Source organism: Squalius cephalus, assembly GCF_949319135.1.
Source record: "Squalius cephalus genome assembly, chromosome: 22".
NCBI lineage: Eukaryota > Metazoa > Chordata > Actinopteri > Cypriniformes > Leuciscidae > Squalius > Squalius cephalus.
The window spans coordinates 33,286,912-33,314,224 of record NC_137143.1 but is presented as its reverse complement, the minus strand read 5'-3'; the positions used below and the strand labels follow the sequence as shown (position 1 = coordinate 33,314,224).

Here is a 27,313-nt window from a genome sequence, read left to right as displayed (position 1 = left end):
TACAGCGCCTCTGGCTCTTTCTGCTTCAACATAGTGAGTGATGCACTTTCACTGATTGGTACTTCAATAGAATCTTACTTCAGTTAGAGTTACTTCACAGAAACAAACTGATTCTGTACATACAAATCCGTAGGTCATTCGTAGATTATAAATGTTTATAAACGTGTTCTGGATGTGATAATGGGTGTATGTTAATGTCTCTGACATCACTGTCTAATGCAGTTTGATTGTTGATGATTATAATTTTTACGCTTCTCTTTGACATACTGCCCTCTGATTGTTCAGTCGTGGCATTGAGCAGTCAAAATATTTTGTAAAATGAATTGATTTATTTCATTTTAATAGTTTAATTTTTATAATTGAAATAAATACAATACATATATTTTAAAACACACACACACACACACACACACACACACACACACACACACACACACACACACACACACACACACACACACACACACACACACACACACACACACACACACACACACACACACACACATATATATGTACTTGTCTACCTATCTAAGTGGGGACCTTGGTGTCGTTACACACTCACCAACAGGGGACCGTCGAGCCAAGTGGGGACATTTTTCAAGTCCCCTGTTGGTCATGCTTTAAAACATGTTTAAATCAGCTAAAACACGCTCTGGTGAATTTTTTACATTTTTGACCAAGTGGGGACCTACATGTGTGTGTGTGTTTAAGTCCATACTCAGCAGCGCTCCTGTAGGCTGGAGCAGGAACTGCAATGGCCCATTAACACACGTCGTTCACACTTCTCCATTGTTTGAATGGCTTGCTGTCCTAGAGAGGCTCTGAGACTGTAGAGCTGCTGTTTAACTGGTAGCTTAGATAATGAACTTCAAAGTCTTTTCAAACATCCCCAAACATATATATGTATATATGTATTATTATTATTTTTTCTAATATTACTTTTGTCAATTTTTTTTTAAAATATGCCAAAGGGATCTGCAACTCTGAACGATGTCTTCCCTATACAACAGGGTACTCCAGCCTGCAATGGAACTATGTGTGTGTGTGTGTGTGAACATTGTCTTTATTTTGTAATTATAAGTTATAGTTACAAAATAAAGACACTGTTCACACACACACACACAGATCCAATGCAGGCAGAAGTCCACTGTTGGTCAGTGTAGAGCGATAGTCCCCTATGTTAGTAATATAGACATGTATGTGTGTATGCAATGGCAAGTTAATTGTTAGGGACTGCATATAGATAAAAGATATATAATGTAACTTATAGTTATAGTTACAAAATAAAGACACTATTCACACACACACACACAGATCCATTGCAGGCAGAAGTCCACTGTTGGTCAGTGTAGAGCGATAGTCCCCTATGTTAGTAATATAGACATGTATGTGTGTATGTGTGTATGCAATGGCAAGTTAATTGTTAGGGACTGCATATATATAAAAGATATATAATGTAACTTATAGTTATAGTTACAAAATAAAGACACTATTCACACACACACACACAGATCCATTGCAGGCAGAAGTCCACTGTTGGTCAGTGTAGAGCGATAGTCCCCTATGTTAGTAATATAGACATGTATGTGTGTATGTGTGTATGCAATGGCAAGTTAATTGTTAGGGACTGCATATAGATAAAAGATATATAATGTAACTTATAGTTATAGTTACAAAATAAAGACACTGTTCACACACACACACACAGATCCATTGCAGGCAGAAGTCCACTGTTGGTCAGTGTAGAGCGATAGTCCCCTATGTTAGTAATATAGACATGTATGTGTGTATGTGTGTATGCAATGGCAAGTTAATTGTTAGGGACTGCATATATATAAAAGATATATAATGTAACTTATAGTTATAGTTACAAAATAAAGACACTATTCACACACACACACACAGATCCATTGCAGGCAGAAGTCCACTGTTGGTCAGTGTAGAGCGATAGTCCCCTATGTTAGTAATATAGACATGTATGTGTGTATGTGTGTATGCAATGGCAAGTTAATTGTTAGGGACTGCATATAGATAAAAGATATATAATGTAACTTATAGTTATAGTTACAAAATAAAGACACTGTTCACACACACACACACAGATCCATTGCAGGCAGAAGTCCACTGTTGGTCAGTGTAGAGCGATAGTCCCCTATGTTAGTAATATAGACATGTATGTGTGTATGTGTGTATGCAATGGCAAGTTAATTGTTAGGGACTGCATATAGATAAAAGATATATAATGTAACTAATAGTTATAGTTACAAAATAAAGACACTATTCACACACACACACACAGATCCATTGCAGGCAGAAGTCCACTGTTGGTCAGTGTAGAGCGATAGTCCCCTATGTTAGTAATATAGACATGTATGTGTGTATGTGTGTATGCAATGGCAAGTTAATTGTTAGGGACTGCATATATATAAAAGATATATAATGTAACTTATAGTTATAGTTACAAAATAAAGACACTGTTCACACACACACACACAGATCCAATGCAGGCAGAAGTCCACTGTTGGTCAGTGTAGAGCGATAGTCCCCTATGTTAGTAATATAGACATGTATGTGTGTGTATGTGTGTATGCAATGGCAAGTTAATTGTTAGGGACTGCATATATATAAAAGATATATAATATAACTTATAGTTATAGTTACAAAATAAAGACACTATTCACACACACACACAGATCCAATGCAGGCAGAAGTCCACTGTTGGTCAGTGTAGAGCGATAGTCCCCTATGTTAGTAATATAGACATGTATGTGTGTATGTGTGTATGCAATGGCAAGTTAATTGTTAGGGACTGCATATAGATAAAAGATATATAATGTAACTTATAGTTATAGTTACAAAATAAAGACACTATTCACACACACACACATATCCATTGCAGGCAGAAGTCCACTGTTGGTCAGTGTAGAGCGATAGTCCCCTATGTTAGTAATATAGACATGTATGTGTGTATGTGTGTATGCAATGGCAAGTTAATTGTTAGGGACTGCATATAGATAAAAGATATATAATGTAACTTATAGTTATAGTTACAAAATAAAGACACTATTCACACACACACACATATCCATTGCAGGCAGAAGTCCACTGTTGGTCAGTGTAGAGCGATAGTCCCCTATGTTAGTAATATAGACATGTATGTGTGTATGTGTGTATGCAATGGCAAGTTAATTGTTAGGGACTGCATATAGATAAAAGATATATAATGTAACTTATAGTTATAGTTACAAAATAAAGACACTGTTCACACACACACACACAGATCCATTGCAGGCAGAAGTCCACTGTTGGTCAGTGTAGAGCGATAGTCCCCTATGTTAGTAATATAGACATGTATGTGTGTATGTGTGTATGCAATGGCAAGTTAATTGTTAGGGACTGCATATATAAAAAAGATATATAATATAACTTATAGTTATAGTTACAAAATAATTAAACTGTTCACACACACACAGAGATCCAATGCAGGCAGAAGTCCACTGTTGGTCAGTGTAGAGCGATATATATATATATATATATATATATATATATATATATATATATATATATATATATATACATATATATACTGTGTGTGTGTGTATACATATTATGGGGGGCCAAACAGGAAATAATTCTATGTAAATTTGAATATATAGTTATAACTATGAATATATTTGTAAATCCTAAATATATAAATGTAACCCTGAATATATAGTTATAACCCTTAATATATAAATGTAAATCTGAATATATAAATGTAAATCCCGAATATATTGTTATAACTCTGAATATATAAATGTAACTCTGAATATATAGTTATAACTTTGAATATATAAATGTAAATCTGAATATATAGTTATAATTCTGAATACATAAATGTAATCCTGAATATATAGTTAAAACTCTGAATATATAAATGTAACTCTGAATATAGTTATAACTCTGAATATATAAATGTAAATCCCGAATATATAGTTATAACTCTGAATACATAAATGTAATCCTGAATATATAGTTAAAACTCTGAATATATAAATGTAAATCCTGAATATATAGTTATAACTCAGCATGTGTGCTCCGCTCAATATTCCACTCTATGCCAATGCGCTCCACTCAATCGCTCACTGCCCAAGCATTCAAATCCCGCTCCTACATGAAATCTCAGTGTAACGTAGGCTACTGTACTATAGCCTTTGTTGATTATTTTTAAGTCATTGTTGGGGGCATTTACAATTTTGCATAGCTGGCCTCTGCACAATGTTTGTGTGATAATAGGCCATTGTTTAAACTTTATTAGTTTCAGAAAGATTCTCGCAGATACAGAGACAGTTGAAACAAAGGCAGATCTTTATTTTACAAAAGCACAAGGTTTTGGTGTTTGGATGTTTAAACATACTCTTACAGCTATCTACTGCCTAATGGTTTGCCAGTTGATAAAACTTTGGATAATATAATTAATAACAACATAAAATCACTTCAGTGTTATGACAATGTTGTTTGCATGAAAACACTTTAATTAGCAGAATTATATTCGTATAGACCAGTGGTTCCCAATCCTGGTCCTGGGGACCCACAGCTCTGCACAGTTTGTATGTCTCCCTCATTTAACACACCTGATTCAGATCATCATCTCGTTAGGAAAGAGCTCTATGAACTGAACTGGGTGTGTCAGATAAAGGAGACATATAAAATGTGCAGAGCTGTGGGTCCCCAGGACCAGGATTGGGAACCACTGGTATAGACTGAGATGTAAAGAAACAGTGGTGGCCACTATCGTAATGAACTGTCAACAGTGATAAGGTATAGCTAAGAGTGCTCCAGACCAACCACGAACGAATGACTTACAGAAGGTATTCTTAACTAAGAATGTTTCAGGAAACACTTATTAACATTAAGGTAAAGCCTGAGTTATATATAAATGTATGTGTGTGTGTGTGTGTGTGTGTGTGTGTCTAATTATACAATGTTCACACAGGCATCAGAGACCAATATGCAAGACAAACATAAAAAGTATAAAAAAAAAATAGAATGATCAAACCATCAGTTATCAAAAATTTTAAATATTAGATTATTTTTTTTATTTTTTTTATGAAAGACCATTTGAATCTAGCCTGGGTTTCCCCATGCTGCCTTGCTCACAGCGCGATTTTATTCACGTTGCTAGGCAGTTTGGACATCATAGACCTAGCCGGCTGAATTCGTTTACAACAAAGATGCATAGACAGTAAAAGAAAAGATGACTGCCTCTGGAGAATTTAGATTTCACACTTATAAATAAGTCAGAAAGAATAAATGCATATTTGGGGTGCTGTCCGAGGAGAGGGCGGGCTCGGTATTCGGCCCGAACCCAGGGTACTCCCCCCATATTCCAGGCTGTGGAAGAACAAGCCGAGAGTGATTGGGGGGATGCTGAAACTGTCAAGGAATGTTAGGTGAGTGAATAAATATATGCTTCCTTTCATGCTGATAAGGTAGGCATGGCAATCGTTTGATGACAAGTTGATTGGATTGATTATTTGAACGAGCTTCTCCCGAACTTTCTGTATGAAACATCATGTGTAGATTCCGCCATCGCGTCTGTTATAGACGATATCGACAGCGCATTCATTTTAAAAGAGGAACAGAGAACCGCGATCAAGGCATTTGTCAACTGGAAACATGAATGAAAAACATATGTCACTTACTCCGTTGCTCTGATTGGTTGTAGGTCTATCCAATTGAGTGCAGAGACATTTTCTTTCCTAGTTCGGTTGAAACACGCCCCATAATCAAAGTTCAATGGACCAGTATCAGACTCACATTCTGACTAGAATCTGAGTATGATGACGTCAGGCTACCATAGACCAGATTTTCCAATGAAAAAGGGAACCAATCGCAGAATGGGGAGGGAGCAGCAAGACGATGATGACACCGAAGCAGTTTGTTTATATCTATGGATCCAACATGGCATCAGACTCGACGTTACCTTCTACCCTCATGTTTATCTTGCACAAACAGTAATATTCACGCCATTGTGTACAAATAAATCTTTGACCCATCGTATTTTTCCTCGTCGAATTTCTGTCACTCTACATACGTCATCTGGTATAATTGAAACGATTGGCTATGAGCTACGTACAGGCGCATTTGATAGACATTCATAGCGCCCAATAAACGGCTCTGGGCATTCGTGAACCACGCCTCAAATACGAGAAAATTAACACGTGGTTCCCAGACCAAGGCTCAAAAGAGACTTGGTCTGACATTAGCCAGGCTAATTTGAATCTGTTTTCCACACAATGGGGTAAAAATTACAGACGGCCTGGCAGCAATAGCTCAAAAGCAGATGTGAGAAGAAGCTTCTTATCATTCATAATATTATTTTTCTTGTTTAACGCACTCTCTTTAAATATATTTTATATGCTTTTTTATGCAGTCCCTAATTTTTTCTCTCTAGCTACAGTTCCATATCAACAAATAATACAGAATTTTAATTTTATTCTCACCAATTATTAATTTACAATATCAACAATGATCTAGACTAGATAAATAAAATGCAACCACAGCAATAAGTCAGGGGAATGCTTTTATTTCTTCCTTTGGTTTGAATTTTAAACATTTTGCAGTTCTTTTTTAAAATGTATACATTTTAATACAATTATAAAATGATATCATGATTTGAGACCCTCTTTTCTGTAATTAAAGACCAATTTTATGGGTTGTGGTGTCTCAGACAATGGCCAATATCAGTTAAAAAAACATCGTTTCCCTTAGGGCTTAAATGAACCTCATCACTTAAAAATAGTTCAGGCTTTTCAAACAGTATGTGTGGATGATGTACAATGCTCCCATTAACACACAAAACAAACTTAGCCATCACATTGTTCACAAACTTTCGCACTTTGTCCACCTTTCCCGGGGGGGCATGCCTCCAGTGGCGCCTTTGGTTTATTGAAGACAGCAGAATTTTCATCTGGGGAAACTGTCTGTTGAGGTCACGTAGGTCCCTCTTCATTGCTTTGAGAAGCAGCACACTTTTCACACGTCCTAGGTCGTTGCCTCCACAGTGAATCACTAGCACATTCGGAGCAGTCCTTCTTTTAAGGCACTGTTGGAAGAAGGGAAGGAGGTCTCCCCAACACATGCCTCCCCTGCCAAACCACTGGACCTGGGAAGCCACTCCAAGATTGGTGCCTATGGTCTCTCTTGCTCGCTTTTCGCCACGTCTAATGTAACTGTCACCAATAATCCAAACTCTGTGCACACCTGATAAAAGGATTACAATACAAATGATTAACTATGCAGCACACAATTGGGAAGTCACACAATTGCTCTAGAATTTGTTGTAAAATATAATTAGCTGCGTCACAATAAACTTTATACATTTAAGGCCTTTCTTTAACATGGAAAGGCACAACTCACAATCTTAAAATCTAGGGCTGGACCATGATTTAAACATCTACAATTTTCAAACGAACATACAATAACACTTAAACATTTGTGTATTTTGAAATGAGATTGCCACTACATGCATTATTGTAAATGTTAAAATCTATTTGAATAAAACATTTTAAAATAGTTCAATAGGTTGAGCAGAAACATACCTTTCTTTTGAGTAGTGGATTCTCTGATGAAGTGTTCTTGTTGAACAACATGAACTGTTGACTTGACTTTTCTAAAAAAAAAAAAACAAAAAAAAAACAAGGAAAGTAAAAAAATAGTAATCGTAAACATGTTTAACAGTTGCAACATCTGTAGAATAACTGGTAAAACATTGTTTTTTATGTTTGTTAAATTGACCATTATGATTTTAAATATACGCAATATCATCATTGTTGGTACTACAAGTCTAAAATAAGGATTATTCTAAATTTCTAAATTACTCTTCTAGACATTTTAACTATCCGCAAAAAGGAGTATCAAAAATATAAATTATAAAGATACCAATTACTAATGAAACCAATTTGAAATTCTGAATTGTAACAGCGTAATTATTTATTTTCTTTATAAATAGATCAATCAAAATGCTGAACTTACCTCATGTTGTAGAATATGTTCTCCTCCTTCAAAAACGCAAGGTTCAAACAGAGACAAACACTTCCAAAAGACACGAAAGAGTGAATGTTCTGTGATTATATCCCACAACCCCAACCATCTCTGGACAGTGATTGGGTCTCCAGATAACTGTTGCTATAGAAATGCTAATTTCTCTGGGATTGGAAACAAACTGGCGCCTCCAAATATGTACAAGTGGGTGATTGTTGCTTAGCTTACCCTGGAAAATAATGCTGTTGCAAAAACACTTAATTATGACTTAGTACACTGCAAAAAAAAAAAAAGTTTAAGACTTACTTATAATACACATTTTTGAAAGTCACATGAAATAGACCATATTATTTATTTCAGATTAGTTTTAATAAAATATATTTAGTTAAAATGTCCCAAAGAAATAACAAACACCATATGACACCAAGTGTATCAGTGAATATTTACACACACATTCAATATATATATAGATTTATATAGATTTGTTTCTGGGGTAGAAAATAAAACAACAATATGGTAATCTCTACAAGATCTGTTTTAAAGTGAAAATAAATAAACTCATATGGGGTTATATCATGTATTGGTGTAAACAGTGAACTATATTAAGTATGCAGAACTCCAAATAAACAATACATGGACCAGTACTTTCTTAATATCATTAATCTTGCAGCACAACTTCAATTTAAATGCATCATCACTTTGGATTACATTTTCAGTAAGGTTCTATTCATTTAGATTATGTAATGCATACAGTTATCTGAACTAACCAATAACATCATACACACATTAATGCACAGTGTATTATTTTAGATAACTTATTCATATGAGCTCATAAAATTACAACCGTTTATTTATAGTTTATGGTAAATTAACAAATGAAACCTCTTTGTAAAATGGATAGCACTATTTCTAAATTTCCATTAATTAACCTTATGATCAAAGATAAAACACAGTAAATAATATATATGCCTAGTTTAATATAGTTCTTCTTAGTTAATTACTAATTTGTTGGTTAGTTTCATAGTAAATTAAGTTTATCCAGCTGTTTATCATAACAGAATAAACACTGAAAAGGGTGATCATGAACCAGACGTGAATCCATGAATAGCTGCAATTCACAAGTGTGAATTGAGTGGTTTTAGTTACAAAAAACAGCAATATCATTTCATTTACATACTGCTTAAACCTTTTTCTTTTGGAATGTGTGGTTAACGATTTCCTATACATTTGCCTTTACATATGATAATCACAGGTGATTACAGCTGTGACCTGACAGACTGTTTTTATCTAGTGGAGACCGGGTGTTAATAGGAGACATTAAATGCTTCGATTCCCCAAGCAGATATACCAGAAGTAAAACAATCAGAGGCATAATTAACCCCTTGATTGTCAAGGATCACTGGTGGCCCCAGATTATTTTATTTATTACTCTTTAAAACATCACACTCCTACTTGATCTGCACAAACTGAGCTTCATTAGGAAGGTTTAAGACCCCAGCTTTGATATTTGACCACTGTTTATAATTAAACTGGTTTGAAGTTAGATAAGTTTCTTAATTTATTCCAGAAGTGCAAAATAATTAATCTGTAATGTTCGTTATCTTGAATAGAAATCATCACTCATACAGCAGCCATTCATCTCATCTCCAGTTTATTTGTGTTTATATAGGCCTACATACAATATCCACGATCTCCCAGGGCTATTAGGCCAATGATGCGCACATTTGGAGAAATAATTGATATGATATCGTCATACAGAATAATATTTCTATTTATTTCCCACTGAATTATGCAATCTGAAGAGCTCAAACAGCTAACAGAGCCAGCGATGACTCTGCTCTTCCAGATTTGCGTCAGCAAACGTGATGACATCAGTTCGATATGATTCGTTTGTAAAGCTGTCAATCATCTCATGGTGAACCAACGTGACCATAAGGCTGTCCTTCTGGATGACGCAGTGCTGTGTACACTGTGGACAAACAAAACTAAACACATCTCTTCATCTGATACAAGAAGCTAATAAATGCAGGATTCAAGTTATTCTGTTTTGTGTGTGTTTGATTTCCGTTCGATTTTGGTTATTGTATAGGAACAAAGAATGTTTACAGTATGCATGTGAGTAAAAATAGCCCATTGCTTCATAAAAAAATGCAAAATAGCCTATAACATATTTAAATAATCTTTTTTGACTTGAAACCATTTTAAATTGCGACCGAAATATGATACAAATACTCAATTGTGTTTTAAAGTGAGCTTTAAGTGAGAGTGTAATATTAATAAATGATATTGTGTCATGTAGCTTGAGGCTGCCTGTTGAGCTAATGCACCTTCTACATGAGCTTCCTATTTCATAAAATCATGTTATTTATTTTTTTTAATTCAAGAACAGTTTTTTTTTGTTGTTGTTGTTGTTGGTTTTCTAACAAGACTTAAGATAATAGATGTATTGCTCTTGCATAGTGGAATGACAGAGATTTAGATGACCAAGCAAAAAATACAGGGATACAGGCATTAATGACTGAATTCAAACAAAAGAATAAGAATAAAAGAAAAATGAAGATTAAAGGGTTAGTTCACCCAAAAATGAAAATTCTGTCAGTATTTACTCTCCCTCATGTTGTTCCAACCCCATTAGACTTTCGTTCAACTTCGGAACACAAATTAAGATATTTTTGATGAAATCTGAGAGATTTTTTTTACGTAGTGTAATAGCGTAGCGCGTCTGTGTTTCACGTCACCACGTATCACACATGACCACAGTCGCCCAATAGCCCGCTACGTTATATTACACTATGTAAAAAAAAACCTCGAGGTCCAGAGAGAAGGAAATGAAAAGAGGAATAAAGTCGTTATTTTTGTTTGTTTTTGCGCACAGAAAGTATTCTTGTCGCTTTACAAACTTAAGATTGAGCCACTGGAGTCACTTGTACTATATTAACAATGTCTATAATACATTTTCTGGGCCAGCAAGTTGAGGTGTCCATAAGCCTGCAGGAGGAGTGATCCAGCACTCAGATTTAATCAGAAATATCTTCATTTGTGTTCCGAAGATGAACGAAAGTCTAATGGGGTTGGAACAACATGAGGGTGAGTAATTACTGACAGAATTTTCATTTTTGGGTGAACTAACCCTTTAAGTCTCTTGAAAAGGTGCTAAATGTTCGTCGATTTACATGAATGGGCCATTTCTCCTCACCAGACCAACCAGACATGTTGAGTCAATGACTCTAAATGACAATGAGAGTCAATGACTCTACATGAGTGTTTACAGGGGAATAAGATATTTGGTCTTACAATAGGCTTCATAAAATGCATTTAGAGATCATCCTCAGATTTGATATTCTGAAGCTCAGAATATTTTATACATTTAATAAATATATTCTTAATATTTGATGTTTTTATGTTTGAGCTTATATATCTCAATATTCATAACAGTCTGATAAATTTTTAGTCTTGAACTGTAAACACTCAAGTGATGGCTTTCTAAATATATGTTGGTTATGTGCCTATTCAGAATGATTTCTGAGCAGAAACTTTGATATTTTTGGTATGTCATAAATGCATCACTCACCAAAATTGGGGGTGACTATATAATTGTTTTAAATAAGCTATTCATCTAAGCTGTCTATACAAAACATTGTAAATAACCAGTTCAGTTGTAACAAGTAGGCTTTATCATCTGTATAATTTATTTAATGAATCTGTTTGAGATCAAATTAATGCTAGATGTTTTGATATAAATTAAATATCAAACATATAATGTTAGTACATGGCATGACTGTGTTTAATTTCACTCAGTTATTTTGATTTATTTCCAGATTCAATCATAGGCTTGTTCTTACATAGTAGAGCTTGCGCAGTTTTCAAAAATGGTGCTTTAAATCTCTTGACAAACTAAAAGACTTAAATTACATTTGTATGTATTCTAAATAAAAGACACAGGTTGTACTGAATGTCAGCTTGCTTATTTTTGTAAAGATAATGATTTATTGAGTCCACATGCCATGTAAACTTGAAACTATGCTTCAAATCACAGATCGAGAGCTGTCGTTCAAACCACAACTCTGCGATGCTGTTTACAAATGTTGGTTGGAACTAATACTTCAACGTTTGGTAAAAAATAAATAAAAAAATAAAGTAGATTCATTTTATCATTTCATTTTCATTTAAGTAGCTTTTATAAATGTGCAAAGAAAAAAAAAACATTACTGGTGTGAATCTTGAGACAAAACAATGGCATATTTTAAGATTCAAATTTGAGGTTGGTGTCTCTAAAACTATGCCCCCAGTTTCACAGACAACGCTTTCTCAGACGCATGTTTGAGCTGTTTTAACTGAAAACATATTTAAATTATGTATTATCAATTATTATCAATTGTATTACAGTTTTTATATTTGAGCTTGTATACCTTTAAAATATGTGTCTCATTTATTCCCCACCTGGTAAAATGGGGGCTGTCTTAGAACATTTTAAAGAATTATAATGTATAAAGTGGTATAAATAATTGTGGTGTGACTTGACTGTATATAAATTACAGAGCTGATTGAAACATATCCCAATTGCTCTGATCAGATGGTTCCTCACTGCTGTTTTCCAGTCCTTGGGTGGACTGCTACCCTACCCCCCAAATACCCCCGCAGGCAATTTGCATTTCTATGGAGAAGAGCTTCAAAGGACAGCATGTCATAGACACATAGGCCAGACTGTGAAAGTTTTACCTTAGGCCCCGTCCACACTACTGCATTTTCGTTTAAAAACGAAGACTTTTTGCTACGTTTGCACCTCCCGTCCACACTAAAACGGCAAAAACGGAGACCCAAAACGGAGAAGTTTAGAAACGCTGCCGACCCGTTTTTCGTTTTGAATCTCCGGAGGGCGTTTTAGAGTGGACGGGTCAAAACGGAGGACTTTAGAAACGATGACGCAGAGGCTCACGCTCGGCTCTATGATTGGGTGTCACCAGTCATGGAGTATACACAGGTAATATTCAGTACCAGTAAACTTCACCCGCTGGAACAGTTTCTTACAGTAAGAAACTGGCGCGTCTCAGGCGCGGTAAACGCGTGCATGCTAGAAATATAACCGACACCTATTTTTCTTGCGACACGCAAGCGTGTTGGAAGCGTTTTCTGGCAAAATGGAATAGGAAAAGATGTTTATATGTCATTTTGACACAAATACATATTAATAAATGATATTTTGATGTTTGAAAACATTTTTTACAGTCTATGCTTGAAAGTCTCTAGGTTTACACCGGCACGCACATGCCCAGTGTTGGTGAATGGTCACGTGATCCGCGTTTGCAGTCGTTTTAATGTGGACTGAGATCAATTCTAATACGCAGCTAATACGCAGTGTTGTTTTTTTTTTGTGATTCAACACAAGGTACTCTTAAGTAAGTGGTATGAGCTTTCTTTTCAGATGTGCTATACAAGTTAAGTTAAACCAACATAAATATGAATGCCCATGGTAAATGCTACGTCCTATATAACCATTTGATTTACATTAAATGAGAATATTTTTATATTTATTTACATTGTGTGAAATTACTTTTTTTCTTTATTAACTTTATCATTTCTATCTGCCACTGGTATAGGTTTGTGCTCTGTGCTCTATACGTACAGAAAAAAAGTGAGTAATTATAATGTATGTAATAGTAATTGAGGAAAAGGAATTTTTCCTGATCCAACTGATGTTTACAATTTGAACTGAATTTAAAAACAATGGACTATACACTTATTTTGAACTGGCTGTTTGATTTCATTCACAGATAAATTTGCATAACAGAACCAATAGTAATGATGGGTAATTGTGGCTAATCTGTGGGCGTCGGCCCAATCACTGCTCAGATAGCAGCATGTGTATCATCTATTCTATGTTCCTAACTCACACTTCAGTTTTGCCATTTGGAAGACAGCTCCTATACGCGATTGTTTCCTACATTGGAGAGTTATCTTTCTGTTATAGTTTAAAGACTGTATCTACCTCCAAGAACCTCATAAAAAGCGCACTGAGACATTTCTCATCTCAGTTTTTTCTTTCCAAATTAAGAGGTAAGTTGAACATTATATATTTTATGATAATTTGTAAATGCTAATTTTATCAAATATTGATATCCTCTTACAATGTAAATATGCATGTATATTACCGGTAATATTATTGATAATCAGATTGTTGGTAATTTTTTTTTTTTTATTTTTTTTTTTTACTACATTTTAAATTGTTACCCACGGTGTCATCTTTTCAATCATTTATTTTCTATGAAATTCTAAAGAGGTATTATTTATTTATTTATTTATTTTGCATATGAAGTAATCCTACATAAAATAATTTTAAATATTTCACAGGAAAATGAGACCCAGAAGAGTTTTTCCTGAAAAAGAAGCTTTGTACTTCATTGCTTCTGGCAAAGATAAAGACACATTTGAGAAACAATTCATGAGTGAAGAGAAAGGTAAGTTACTACATACAATTCTCCCATCAATACTGTATGACTTTGCAAAACTTAAATAAAAGCTAAGTGTGGTCACTAATTAAAGGAATAGTTCACTTAAAAATGAAAATTCTGTCATCATATACTCACTCTCATGTTGTTTCAAACCTGTATGAATTTCTTTCTTCTGCTGAACAGAAAGGAAGATATTTAGAAGAATGTCAGTAACCAGACAGTTTCTGGTCTCATTGACTTCCATAGTATAATTTTTTTCCTACTATGGAAGTCAATGGGATCAGAAACTGTCTGGTTACTGACATTCTTCTAAATATCTTCCTTTCTGTTCAGCAGAAGAAAGAAATTCATACAGGTTTGAAACAACATGAGAGTGAGTATATATGACAGAATTTTCATTTTTAAGTGAACTATTCCTTTAATGTCAAAGGGTTGGGTTTAAAATATGAACCTAGAGAAAGCAGGCTGTTAAAACAAAACACGCAAGAGGGGAAAAAACATGATTGCTTTGACCAGTTAAAGGTGGATTTACATCTGTTTTCCTGCCAGTATTTATGTTATAAGCTGCTGATGTCTCTAAATTAAACACTATTATGTAAATGTGTGAGTGCTCTTGATATTATTTGTAAGTAACTGCCAGTTAGAATGTGAGGGGCCTGTGTAATAATGGAAATGATGAATATTTAGTGTCTGATTTTTTCAGACAGAAAATCTGATTTTTTTTTTTTTATTATTATTATTTTTTTTACACTTTTATAAAGATGTAGATACAGTTGTTTTCGAAGTAACAATACCATTGAAAATAATTTAGACAACCTGAATAACTTCATGAATCTTTTATCATACTATTAATTTACTTGTATTTATACTATTTATTAGGTTTTGGAGTAATTGCCACAAAACACATTGAGCCAGGTGAATTCCTGTTGGAGTATGTTGGAAGACACATCACTGGATCTGAAGGAGAGAACCTGTTCAAAGACTACTCAGCTGAAAATGCAGCATTTTTGTATTTCTACTCCTTTCAGGAACAATCTTACTGGTAAGATTAAATTAATGAATGTTCCAATGAAATATAATACCATTATGACAATTCAAAAGTGTTTTTAAAATATTTCACCACACAGTGTTGATGGCAGTCAAGATACAGAAAGACTAGGACGATTCATAAATGATGACCACATCAAGCCAAACAGCAAAATTAAAATAGTAAGTCTGTCTTTAATGTATTCTTATTCTTTGTTTCAATTACACCTTTTATACAGCCTCATCTTGTAGCATTATTTGACATTATTAAAAACTAGGCGACTTTTCAAATGATGTTTTTGTTGTTTTCATTTGTGTGTTTGTGTGCTTTTGTAACCAATAGATAATGGATGAAAAGAAAAGACCACATCTGTGTGCATTTGCGTTAACAAAAATCAATGCAGGAGAAGAAATTTTATACGACTACGGAGATCCTAACTGCCCATGGAGACAGGTATTTAAACTTCTATTTCTATTTGTTGGTGTCTTATTTTCATTATTTTATCAAGTGGTGAGGAAAACTTGCTAACACTTTACAATAAGGTTAATTGGTTAACATTAGTACTAAATGACCAATACATTTGTTACAGTATTGGTTAATCTTTGTTAATATTAGTTAAAATCCAGCTGTTTCAATGTTTGTGCATGTTACTTCACAGTGTGTTATTAATTTTAACAAATACAACTTATGATTTTAATGATGTATCAGTACATTTTTAAATTAACAATAACCAAAGTTTAATAAATGCTGTTTAAGTGTACAATTTTTACTTTAAAAAAGCAAATTATTGAGGTAACACTTATATAGTTTTTATATGGTAACACAATAAGGTTTCATTTGTTAACATTAGTTAATGTATTAATTTGCATGAACTAAAAGCCATACATTTGGTAAAATATTTATTCATCTTTGTTAGTGTTAGTTAATGATACTCCGGCTGTTCATTGATTGTTCATGTACATTTACAACGTATTACCTAATTGATTTTAATAATGCATTACTAAATGTTGAAAATAACATTAACAAAGTTTAATAAATGCTGTATAAGCGCAGTTCATTATTGGTTTGTTAACTAATGCTAGCTAATGAAACCTTATTGTAAAGTGTTACAAGATTCTCTTATCCTCAACAATACTGCTGTACAATTTTTACCTTTAAAAAAGCTAATTATTTAGGTAACACTTACACAATGAGGTTTCATTTGTTAACATTAGTTAATGTCTTAATTCACATGATCTAAAAGCAACACATTTGGTACAATACTTATTCATCTTTGTTAATGTAAGTTAATTAAACTCCAGCTGTTCATTGCTTGTTCATGTACATTTACAACGCAATAACTAATGTTAATAAATACAACTTTTGATTTTAATAATGCATTACTAAATGTTGAAATTAACATTACATACTATTAAGAAATATTGTAAAAGTGGTGCTCATTATATGTTCATGTTAACTACATTAATGATTGCTTTTAATGTAATTTGTTTCAGAAAACCAGTATTTCCACATTCAGAGAGATCAAGGAAAATATGGTAAATATATATAGAGAGGTCTGTTCCTTCAGCTGAGTTTACTAATAACTATATACACTGTAAAACATTTCTTACATTTCAATATGCTTTTGCTTTTTTGCATTTTACAGGAATCACGATGGAAGAATTCATTTGAAAACTTTGATTTAAAGCCTGGTTTGATGAAAATGGATGACCTTGTTATCAACACAGAAATGAAGATTGCAAATGGATGCAATGCTGCTGAGATTTTCCCAGGAGTCTTCAACAACTGCAAAGTTGCAGTGAAACGAGTTGCCAAACATGTTTCCAAAACTGAATTGGAAATGGCTCATTTCCTGAGTTCAAAAAATTTACAAGCAGAGCACCTTCTGCAACACATTTCAGTGTTGGAAGACACTTACTTTGCCTATTTTGTGTCACCTCTTTGTGAATATAGTCTGATGGAGCTGATTGAAAACAAGGATTTTCCTGAAAGAAAAAGCCTGATAGAGAATCGAAGACTAGAGATCTGCCAGGAGTTACTGCAAGGACTTCAGGAACTGCATTCATATGGAATTTTGCACAGAGACCTGAAGCCTGAAAATATTTTGTTTGGTAAGAGCAGTCTGTGGATTAGCCATAGCTATAATTATCCTGTAATATCAGCAGAAATTTTCATTTAAAATGCATGAGCATATGATAATGTGGATATCATTTTAAGTGTTACATTTTTTGTGAGCATTTTTACTTTTCTACAGATATAAGCAATAAACTGTACATCGCAGACTTTGGAGCAAGCAGAAAACTTGATCTGGCACAAACCACACTGCTCTCTCAAATGGCTGGATCTTTTTCTTGGTCGAGTTATGAAGATGTTGGAGGCATGCAATACAAGTACAAGAAAGAATCAGATATCCAGGTAAGGGTTGAAAATATCATGTTAAAACTTGTTAATTTGTGGGAGGACGCCGGCACACAGAAGTGTTTTTTAATTACACTATATCAAAGTTACTTTAAGATTTAATGTAAAAATAATAATAAAAGGCAAATTATACATTATTTAAAAGGTTTAAGACTCAATCCTAAAAATGTTTTACCTCTGTTTTATTATAAATATCTCATGGTGACTGTAATTTAATTTCTTAATTTGTGTCAAAGGAAAAAATCTGCTATATGGTCATCATGAAAGCATTTGACTACACAATGTTTGGTCTCAATTTATTTTGATGGTCTCTTTAACACATTCTGTTGATTATAAGTAATGTTACAACTACATGTGAACTAATTCTCATTAGAGTACTACAGGAGTATAAGTAGACTAGAGACTAAAATGTAGGTTAGAGTAAAAATAAGTTGACATGTATTATATATTTAGTCAGTATAATGTCTATTGGGGTTTATCACAGTCAAATTTTAGCAGATATTAAGCAGATATAGTCTACTAATACTGTAATTACAGTTGGTTGACATGTAGCTGCACATTTATTTATAGTTAGTAGAATGTTCAAAAGGGACCATCAAAATAAAGTGTTCCCTTTCATAGTCACTACGAGTTACGACGTGACGACGAATAACGTCTCCGTTCCCTACTCAGGGAACCAGGGAACTTACTTAACTGAGACTTTTCCAGCATTCCTCTGGGTTTTTAGTTCAAAAGTGAACACATTTGGAAAAATATTGATGGATTCTCATTATTAATTCACATTTCAGAGTGGAGTTTTATTTATTTATTTATTTATATTTTTATCCTAAATTAATCAATGTAACCAATAAAGAGCAGCGGGTTTCAAACCCTTGGTCGCGTCCAATATTTAAAAAATGGGTTGTCTTGATGATTTAATGAAAATGGACTTACATAAAAATGAAATAAAATTAAATTAAAATAATAATATAAAATAATATTATATAGGCCTAAGGAAATATGCTAAATATATTTTGATTTAAAAAAAAATATTCAATAAATCAATAAAATAAAATACTGCAAAAATATGCAGCTGAGTTAGTTTCATTTTACTCCACAAATAAGGTGATAGAAAGTAAACAAAAAATAAATAAATGGTCATTTCAAAAGTTTGAAAACCACTGGTATAGAGCATTAAAAACTGGTATAGAGCATCCATTCATTAACAAAATAATTATGACCTTGTGCAGAAAGTCAAGAACGTTTACTAAAACAAATACAATTATGATGTTCCATGATTTTCCAATCACAGTGCTGGTTATAACTTAAGTATTGTATTGTACACAGTTACTCATTCCAAATTACATGACACAAATTGCAGTCAGTGATGAAATCTAGATTAATCTAGATTACAATCTAAATACAATTTATTAAATTTATTACAATAATTTACAATATTATTTACAAATAATTTACAATCCTGTAATCTAAATAATTTTAGGTAATGTAATTGGACTACTTTGTGAGTACTTTTGACCCTAACGATTCAATAGGATAATTGTGTACCATATTGATAAAAATACCATGAGAAAGAAAATATTTTTTTTTTTTTGCTATCAATTTTGTGAAGTGCATTAACTATTATAGCCATTAACTATTATAGCTTTTAGCCTTTATTACAGTATGTAAACTATCCTATCCTCTAAGCCTCATCAGATCACAAAGAGAATGTATTTTAAATACTTGAAAGGCCTTATAAGTTTTGATAACATGGTTTTGATCTAATAAATTGTCTTGGTTTGATGCTGAGAATTTTAACATTGAGCACATTTTTTTGTAAATTTGAACGACAAAAATCGGTGTTGCCTACACCGTTATCCTCTTTTTACAATTTGCACCCTGTTGACTTCAATGGGGCAAGTACTAAACCTGCTTTTAGCCTCTTAACATCCTTCATGTGTCATTACAAGTGCACCAGCCATGTGAGTGATTCCTTCAGAGTGAACACGGGTGAATCTGACTGCAGTAGATGTGAAAGGGTTTGTGCTGGAGCAATCTGTAAATTAATCTGGCCGTTAGAGTTATCATCTGCAGATTTTAAGTTAAACATGGTCAGGTCTGTGGCTTCATTGGGTTTCTGTACTTTAACAAGAACCAATTTCTGTTTTGTCATAAAATATCAATGAGAAAAATATTTTCTAAAAACTTTACAATACACTTAAGCCTATATATTATGTTTCTTAATGATTGTAATTATGATTTTATGACAACAAATTGCGAAGTGTCTTCTTTAACCCTTTCACGTATAGTGGTCACTACAGTGGACAGCTATTAATAAAGCATTTTCTTGAATTTGCATGGGTTTTTATGGCAAAGTTGCACATCAGCCTCATTGGACCCTGGTGCATCATCCTATAAATTGCAACCAAGGGCAAGCCGTTGTGTTTCGATTTTTCTCCCCTCCAAACCAAGATGGCCAAGGGTCAGTCAGACATGCCAAGTTGCTCCGGAATATCCACCCATTCCTTCTATCCTAGGAGACTCAAGCAATATCTAATGAGTCATATCACAGTAAAATTTTCCAAGTTTTGATTTTAGATTGAGAGAAAACTCTGATTAATCACATGTCCACTGTAGTGGACGTCATGCATCAACTGCTATATTTCAGCTACAATTCATAATTATAATGGGAATGTTAAAACTTAAAAACTTGATCTGCAGTGAATTTTTTACTGTAAATAAATGTATTTGTATTATTAGAATGTAATTTTCATTGACATCGAAAAAAGTAATCTGAATTTGTAATGCATGTTACTTGTAATGCGTTTCTTTACTCATAACATCAAAAAGTAATCTGAATACGTAATTCATGTTACTTGTAATGCGTTTATATATTCGTTACATCAAAAAGTAATCTGATTAGGCAATGCACATTACTTGTAGTTAATTACTTGTTAGATCAAAAAGTAATCTGATTAGGTAATGCATGTTACTTGTAACACATTACTTTACTTGTAACATCAAAAAGTAATCTGAATGTGTTATGCATGTTACTTGTAATGCATTACATCCAACACTGATCATTTCAGATGAGATTGAAAAAATGTAATGCTAGGTTTTCTCAGAGGAGGGCTATGATAGAAATGTGCATGTCCATCTTGAACATAATCAGAATTATCAGCTAATAAGGGTAAATCTCCATACTCTGGTGCACTGGAGGGAACATCTGAGTGGGTTCCACAGTTGTGCCTTGACAGTCTGTAGAAAATTCTGATGGAATCACGTCCTCATGTTCTGATATCAAAGATACGCGAAGTGCAACTTGTATGAAGTTGTACGAAGCCTTTCCAATATTTTTAATTTATATTTGTTGTATATATTTTATATTTTCAGTTTCACATGATTTGATATAATTGTTTTGATTAGTTTGTTAAATTCACATACTTTATCTGTTTGATTATTGTCTTATATTTAATACAGTATATCTTCGTTTTTAACCATAACCGCATGCTGTCCACTCAAGTGGACACCTGAAGATCTCTTTGAAAAATTTGTAAAAAATCTTGTTTTTCATGCCCTAAGAGGAATAAAAACACATAGGGAAAAAAAATACTGACTAAGGTTATCATAATTCATGCATGAAAGGGTTAAAATTAGACTACAACTATGCTTCTATTCCAAAAATGTCATGAACAATGAACTTCATGAACATCCCCTATTTAATTTGGGGATGACAATTCTTAGGTTTGGGTTCAAATGGATTAACAGGTTACATGTATGCAGTTACAATACTATTTTAGTATGTGATCAATATGATTTGTAATCAGTTCTGTCAAAAATGCATACATTTGTTCTATGTTCAATTGTTCTGAATGCTAATATTCGAGCAGCTTTCATTTGAGCACAGCAGCATTTTGTCATCATTTTAATCATCTTCATTCATTCTGCAGTTTAGTTGTGACCATTTCTGAAATTTTTGTAAATATTATTTTATTTTGTAGGTAGCAGGATGCTTGGTTCATTATATCCTGACGGATGGGCAACACCCCTATCAGACAACTACACCCTACTCCAAGGATCCAGTTGGGCTATCTCAAAATGTCAGAATGGGTAACTTCACTCTTCAATGTGAAGAAAGATGGACAAGACAAAAATATATTATTAGCAGAATGCTGTCTAATTCAATCGAAGAACGTCCCACCATTGAGGAATGCCTTCAGTCTTTCACATGTACGTTCCAAGACTTACACTTTTCTCTTCACCTCATTAATAAAACTTTGTAGATTTTACAAGAATGTAGAAAAAAAATCCTTAAATTATTGGATATCCTTAACAATTGTTGTGCATTTACAGGTTTCATACACCAGTCGGATTACACTGGAATCACAAACAACTACAGCAATGTGAATGAAAATGAAGTAAGTACTTTTCATTTTCATAAAAAAAAAAAAAAAGTTTAAGACCAAAAAGACAACAGTGATTCTAAAACACAGTATGTGTTTTAGAATCAGCAGGCTCTAGATAGAAAACAAACATGGACATGGATTTCACACACTGTTATTGTTTTACAGGACAGAACCCATACAGCAGATTTCTGTCCCCAAACGTCAGATGAGATGGACATCCTAGAGAGTACCGACAGTGATAAGCCAGAAAGTGTTTGCAGTGATGAGATGGATTCATCTTCTCACACTGAGGAGGACTTATATGAGTCTGAAATGGTAATTAAGGGTTTTATACTTTATAATATATAACATTGTTATTATTTACAAATACATTTCAGTTGTGTGGTTCTTTATTTCAGAACAACACTGAACAACAGGTTTCCTTTTCCCTGGAAATCTCAGAAGAAGAAGAAGACGACACAAAAAAAGCTAAAGGACATGTTGCAGAACGCATCCAAGGAAAACCACTTATGAAGAGTTGGATAGAAATAGATGAAAGTGCCCACGGCTGTAGCTCTCAACAAAATCAAATAAAAGTGAAAATGTCCTCAAACAGTGTACATCAACGCATCTATGACAAGAAGAATTACTGTCTTTACTGTGAGAAGCCTTATCCAAAAATTGCAAGACATCTACAGCAGAAACATTCTGAAAAAGTTGAAGTTGCAAAGGCACTTGCACACAACAGAGGCTCAAACATGCGTACTCTTCTATTAACCAAAGTAAGGAACATGGGAAACTACCACCATAACAGTTCAGTCCTATCCTCTGGGAAAGGACAGATCATACCAAAAAGACAAGCAACTCGTGAGTCAACAGCAATAGACTATCTGCCTTGCAAGTTTTGCTTTGCTATGTATGTCAAAACAGATCTCTGGAGACATCACAAACGTTGCAAATTACAAGACAAAGAAAATATGCCAGTGAAACGAAAAGTTCAGGCAAGTTGTTCTCTGTTGTTGCCAATGGACTCTGACGTTTCTAGTGGACTTAAAAATATTATTGAAGATATGACATATGATACCGTTACTCAAGTGGTGAAATCTGACCCGTTGATTCTGTCACTGGGTGAGAGAATGTTCCTCAAAAACGGAGAAGTTTCACGGCACCGGGCAGACATTAGAAATAAGATGAGAGAACTTGCCAGACTTCTTATAGTGACAAGAACTATTGATAAAGACATTGTTGCTTTGAAGGACTTGATCAACCCAGGAAAGTTCAACACAGTACTTGAGGGAGTAAAAAAGATGACTGGATTTGATTCCTCAACCAACCGATTCTCAGTCCCTTCAACAGCACTGAAACTGCGTCATTCCCTTGTGAAAGTGTCATATATTTTGCAGGGAGAGGCTTTACGTCAAGAGGATGATGCATTGAAGGGAAGAGCAGAGCAATTCAGTAAATTAATTGAACTAGAATGGACAATTCATGTTTCATCTAATGCACTGAAAACTTTGTACCAGAAAAAGTGGAACAGTCCCCAAATGCTGCCTTTAGCAGAAGACATAAAGAAGCTCCATGATCATCTAAAGTGTCTTGAGGAGGTCAACAAAAAAGCACACATTGAACACACATCACAAAGGTCATGGAGTGATCTCTCTCAGGTGACTCTAGCACAGCTAATATTATTCAATCGGCGTCGAGAAGGTGAGGTTTCAAGGATGGAAGTCAAAACATACCTGCAGAGAAACAAACAGATGATTCAGGATGAAATTATGGAGAGCCTTTCACCTTTTGAGAAGAAACTCTGTAAGAATCTCACCAGAGTAGAGGTACGGGGGAAACGAGGCCGCAAAGTACCAGTACTATTTCCCACAAATATAACAGAATCTGTGGAACTTCTAATTAAAACTAGAGAAGATGTTGGGATTTCCCCTAGCAATCCCTACATATTTGCTCGTCCTTTTTATGGATCACAGGAGAGCATCCGTGGTTGTGACTGCTTAAAGCGATTTGCAGAAAGCTGTGGGGCTAAAAACCCAGAAAACATTACATCTACAAAGTTGAGAAAACATGTAGCCACAGTTTCTCAGCTACTTAACCTGCAAACGCATGAACTAGACCAACTAGCAACTTTCATGGGTCACAACATTGAAGTCCATAGGGAGTTTTACAGACTGCCTGAAGAAACCTTACAAGTTGCAAAAGTGAGCAGAATTCTGTTTGCCCTGCAAAGTGGAATAGGCAAATTTAAAGGAAAATCTCTGGAGGACATAACGCCAAACATCAACTGTAAGTAAATTACTTATGTGTATATGTCTTTTGTTTAAACAATTCATAGTGTCCACACTTTGTAAAAATCTACTTTTAGTTTTAAAGAATGTGAATGCTCATTTTGTTACAGTTGAAGGGGGCTCCAGCAACTCAGACACAGAGGATGCTGAATCTGAAAAAAGGATGACAGAGGATGATCATTCGGAAAAAAGGGCTGCCACCTCAATAACGACCGCAGCCTCAAGAGAGGCAGTTCCATTCTTTAGGATTTCACCACTGCCTTTAAATAAAAAGGGTTTGTTATTCCACTTTGCATAAAAAAATTGTATCTACATGAAACATCTTGACATGTATTTTAAGAATTGTCTGTGCTCTTCAGCTTGTAAAATCTACATTATTCAAATTTTGGTTATTCTTTAATTCAATTAATTTGATTTACTTACTTAATTTCTTAATTTATTTTAACAGGAAAGTCCAGAAAGACCTGGTCAGAGAAGGAGAGTAAAATTATTGAACATCATTTCAAGAATTTCCTAAAGGAAATGAAAGTCCCTGGAAAAGTGGATTGTGAAAGATTCTTAAATGAAAACAAGATTTTAATTGGTAATGAAAGAGAATGGAAAGCAGTAAAATACTTTGTGCACAACCGAATAATCACTATCAAGAGAAATTTGTGTCTACAGTATTGAACCTATAGCAATACTGGGACCTTGCATATGGAGTATTGATGTTTTATGTCACAATACTGGGAGCTTGCGTATGGAGTATCGATGTTTTATGTCACAATACTGGGAGCTTGCGTATGGAGTATCGGTGTTTTATGTCACATACTGGGAGCTTGCGTATGGAGTATCAATGTTTTATGTCACAATACTGGGAGCTTGCGTATGGAGTATCAATGTGTCATAACATTGGTAGTTCATGTAAATGGAGCGTCAGTGTGTCATAACATTGGTAGTTCATGTAAATGGAGCGTCAGTGTGTCATAACATTGGTAGTTCATGTAAATGGAGCGTCAGTGTGTCATAACATTGGTAGTTCATGTAAATGGAGCGTCAGTGTGTCATAACATTGGTAGTTCATGTAAATGGAGCGTCAGTGTGTCATAACATTGAAATGATTGACTATGTCCAAACTATTTGAGTGATCGATCATTTTCTGTCTTTTTTTAAGTTGTTTTAAAAAATCACTATTTTACACGTGCTTTTCGTTAATATATTTCATGGTATTTGTAACTTTTAATATAATTTATTTGGTGTTACCCTTTTATTTATTTAATTATTTATTTTATATAAAGCAAAGCAACTTGTTTCAGAAGCAATATATCGTTGATGTTGTGGTATACATTTAGGCACTCATCACTGAGGGTGGAAAGTCTGCACTACCGCAGGGGGGGCTCTTTTAGTGAGCTTATGAGATTTTCTATGTGATAAACTGAATGGTTTATTATGTGAAAAACCATTTCCGTTGTCAGGAGTGCAGCAAGAGCAAGTAAGAAACCTTCAGTTTAGGAGTGTGTGGACCTTAAATAAACTTTAACTTGATTTCATTCAACATGCTGTAGGTATGCATTTTTTCACTATTTATTCTAATTGCAAGAACTGGTTTATGAGTGTTATTGTGAATAATATTACTACGTCATTACATATTCTGTAAGTCAAAACTCAAACTGAACCAACTGAACATTTGAAATGTGAAAATCAACATAAAACTTTGAGTTTTGACCTCCGGTAGAGGTGGGCATATATTAATTGTTTTAATCTAGATTAATATTGAAATTAATCTAGATTAATCTAGATTAAAATGGTTCATTTAAATTATGCCGAAGACATTCAGAATATGTGTGCTACACAAAACTGGACTATAAAAGTAAGTCTTTGAGAACGGGTTTCTCAAGCCATGTGGCGCATTATACCAGGGGGTCATCTTCTGTTTCCAAAATGCATCATAAACTGCTTGAGAAAGCTGTTCTACTCATAGACTGTAAAAGGTTACTACTGTACTGTTACCGTCCGTAGGCAACATTAGGTAGGCCTATGTTATTATCAACTACTATAGGCTATCAATTTGGGATGGGCGATATGGCCTAAAATCCATATTGTGATATACATTGCAGCCTCTTGTGATAACGATATATATTATTAAAAAAAAAACATTTCAGAAAAGGTTACACAGACCCTGCTAAACAACTGCTAAATGTTTTTTTTGTTTTTTTTAGGGTGCATGTTGTTTTGAGAGCATATATTGTGCAAAACTGTAAGTATACAACATAATTTTGCAGATAAATAAAATTTAAGTACACTAGCTGCAGAGACTTCAGTAGGTCTAATGTTTATTATGGCCTGGAGCTTATGAAACCCCAAATTTAAAATTAGAATATTGTCTAACTGATGTCTTTTCAGTTAAAAAGAAACACAACAATGCTTCTTAAAATCAGGCGCAGACAGAGATTATGTGCTACACCACTAAGATATATTGGGAATAATATGCGCGCGCTGGTATTCAGTGATATGTTTCATTTTGAATTTGAGGTGGTAGAACGGATTAGTCGTGTGTTAATTTACCGAACTGTTACCCCAGACACTCTGTCTATATAGTTTGCTGCTGCTCGTCGGGCGGCTTAAATCCGAACCAAGTCCAAATAATGGATGTTACACGATCTTTTTCACCAGCTTTCACTTTCAGCTGTGTTTACTTAAAGCCCATGTTGCAGGTTAACCACCACTGTCGATTAATGGGTACATAAATCACTC

The 27,313-nt window shown here is 34.0% G+C and overlaps 2 protein-coding genes and 1 long non-coding RNA gene across 6 annotated transcripts in view; 1 reads left to right on the top strand and 2 right to left on the bottom strand.

Moving 5' to 3' along the window:
* Nucleotides 1-26,114, top strand: LOC307149895 (uncharacterized protein). Of its 2 annotated transcripts, XM_079856500.1 has the most exons (16): nucleotides 1-33; nucleotides 13,626-13,660; nucleotides 13,800-14,082; nucleotides 14,377-14,483; nucleotides 15,357-15,519; nucleotides 15,605-15,686; nucleotides 15,847-15,957; nucleotides 16,998-17,039; nucleotides 17,150-17,615; nucleotides 17,759-17,919; nucleotides 21,903-22,131; nucleotides 22,255-22,319; nucleotides 22,473-22,622; nucleotides 22,706-24,578; nucleotides 24,691-24,855; nucleotides 25,029-26,114. In XM_079856500.1, the coding sequence occupies exons 4-16, from the start codon at nucleotides 14,381-14,383 to the stop codon at nucleotides 25,247-25,249; spliced, it is 3,831 nt and encodes a 1,276-aa protein (XP_079712626.1). In that variant the 5' UTR covers nucleotides 1-33; nucleotides 13,626-13,660; nucleotides 13,800-14,082; nucleotides 14,377-14,380; the 3' UTR covers nucleotides 25,250-26,114. The 2 variants fall into 2 exon arrangements, with proteins under 2 accessions (XP_079712626.1, XP_079712625.1); XM_079856499.1 differs by lacking the exon at nucleotides 1-33 and having other exon boundaries at nucleotides 11,929-13,660.
* The window catches only part of filip1l (filamin A interacting protein 1-like), a 133,996-nt gene that overhangs the window by 64,608 nt on the left and 42,075 nt on the right, over nucleotides 1-27,313 (bottom strand). The window lies entirely within an intron of this gene.
* On the bottom strand, nucleotides 7,181-8,123 carry LOC307149903. Its single transcript, XR_013819636.1, has 3 exons — nucleotides 8,020-8,123; nucleotides 7,587-7,657; nucleotides 7,181-7,248 (listed from the first exon to the last, which is right to left on the bottom strand). It is a non-coding gene; the product is annotated as an uncharacterized lncRNA (long non-coding RNA).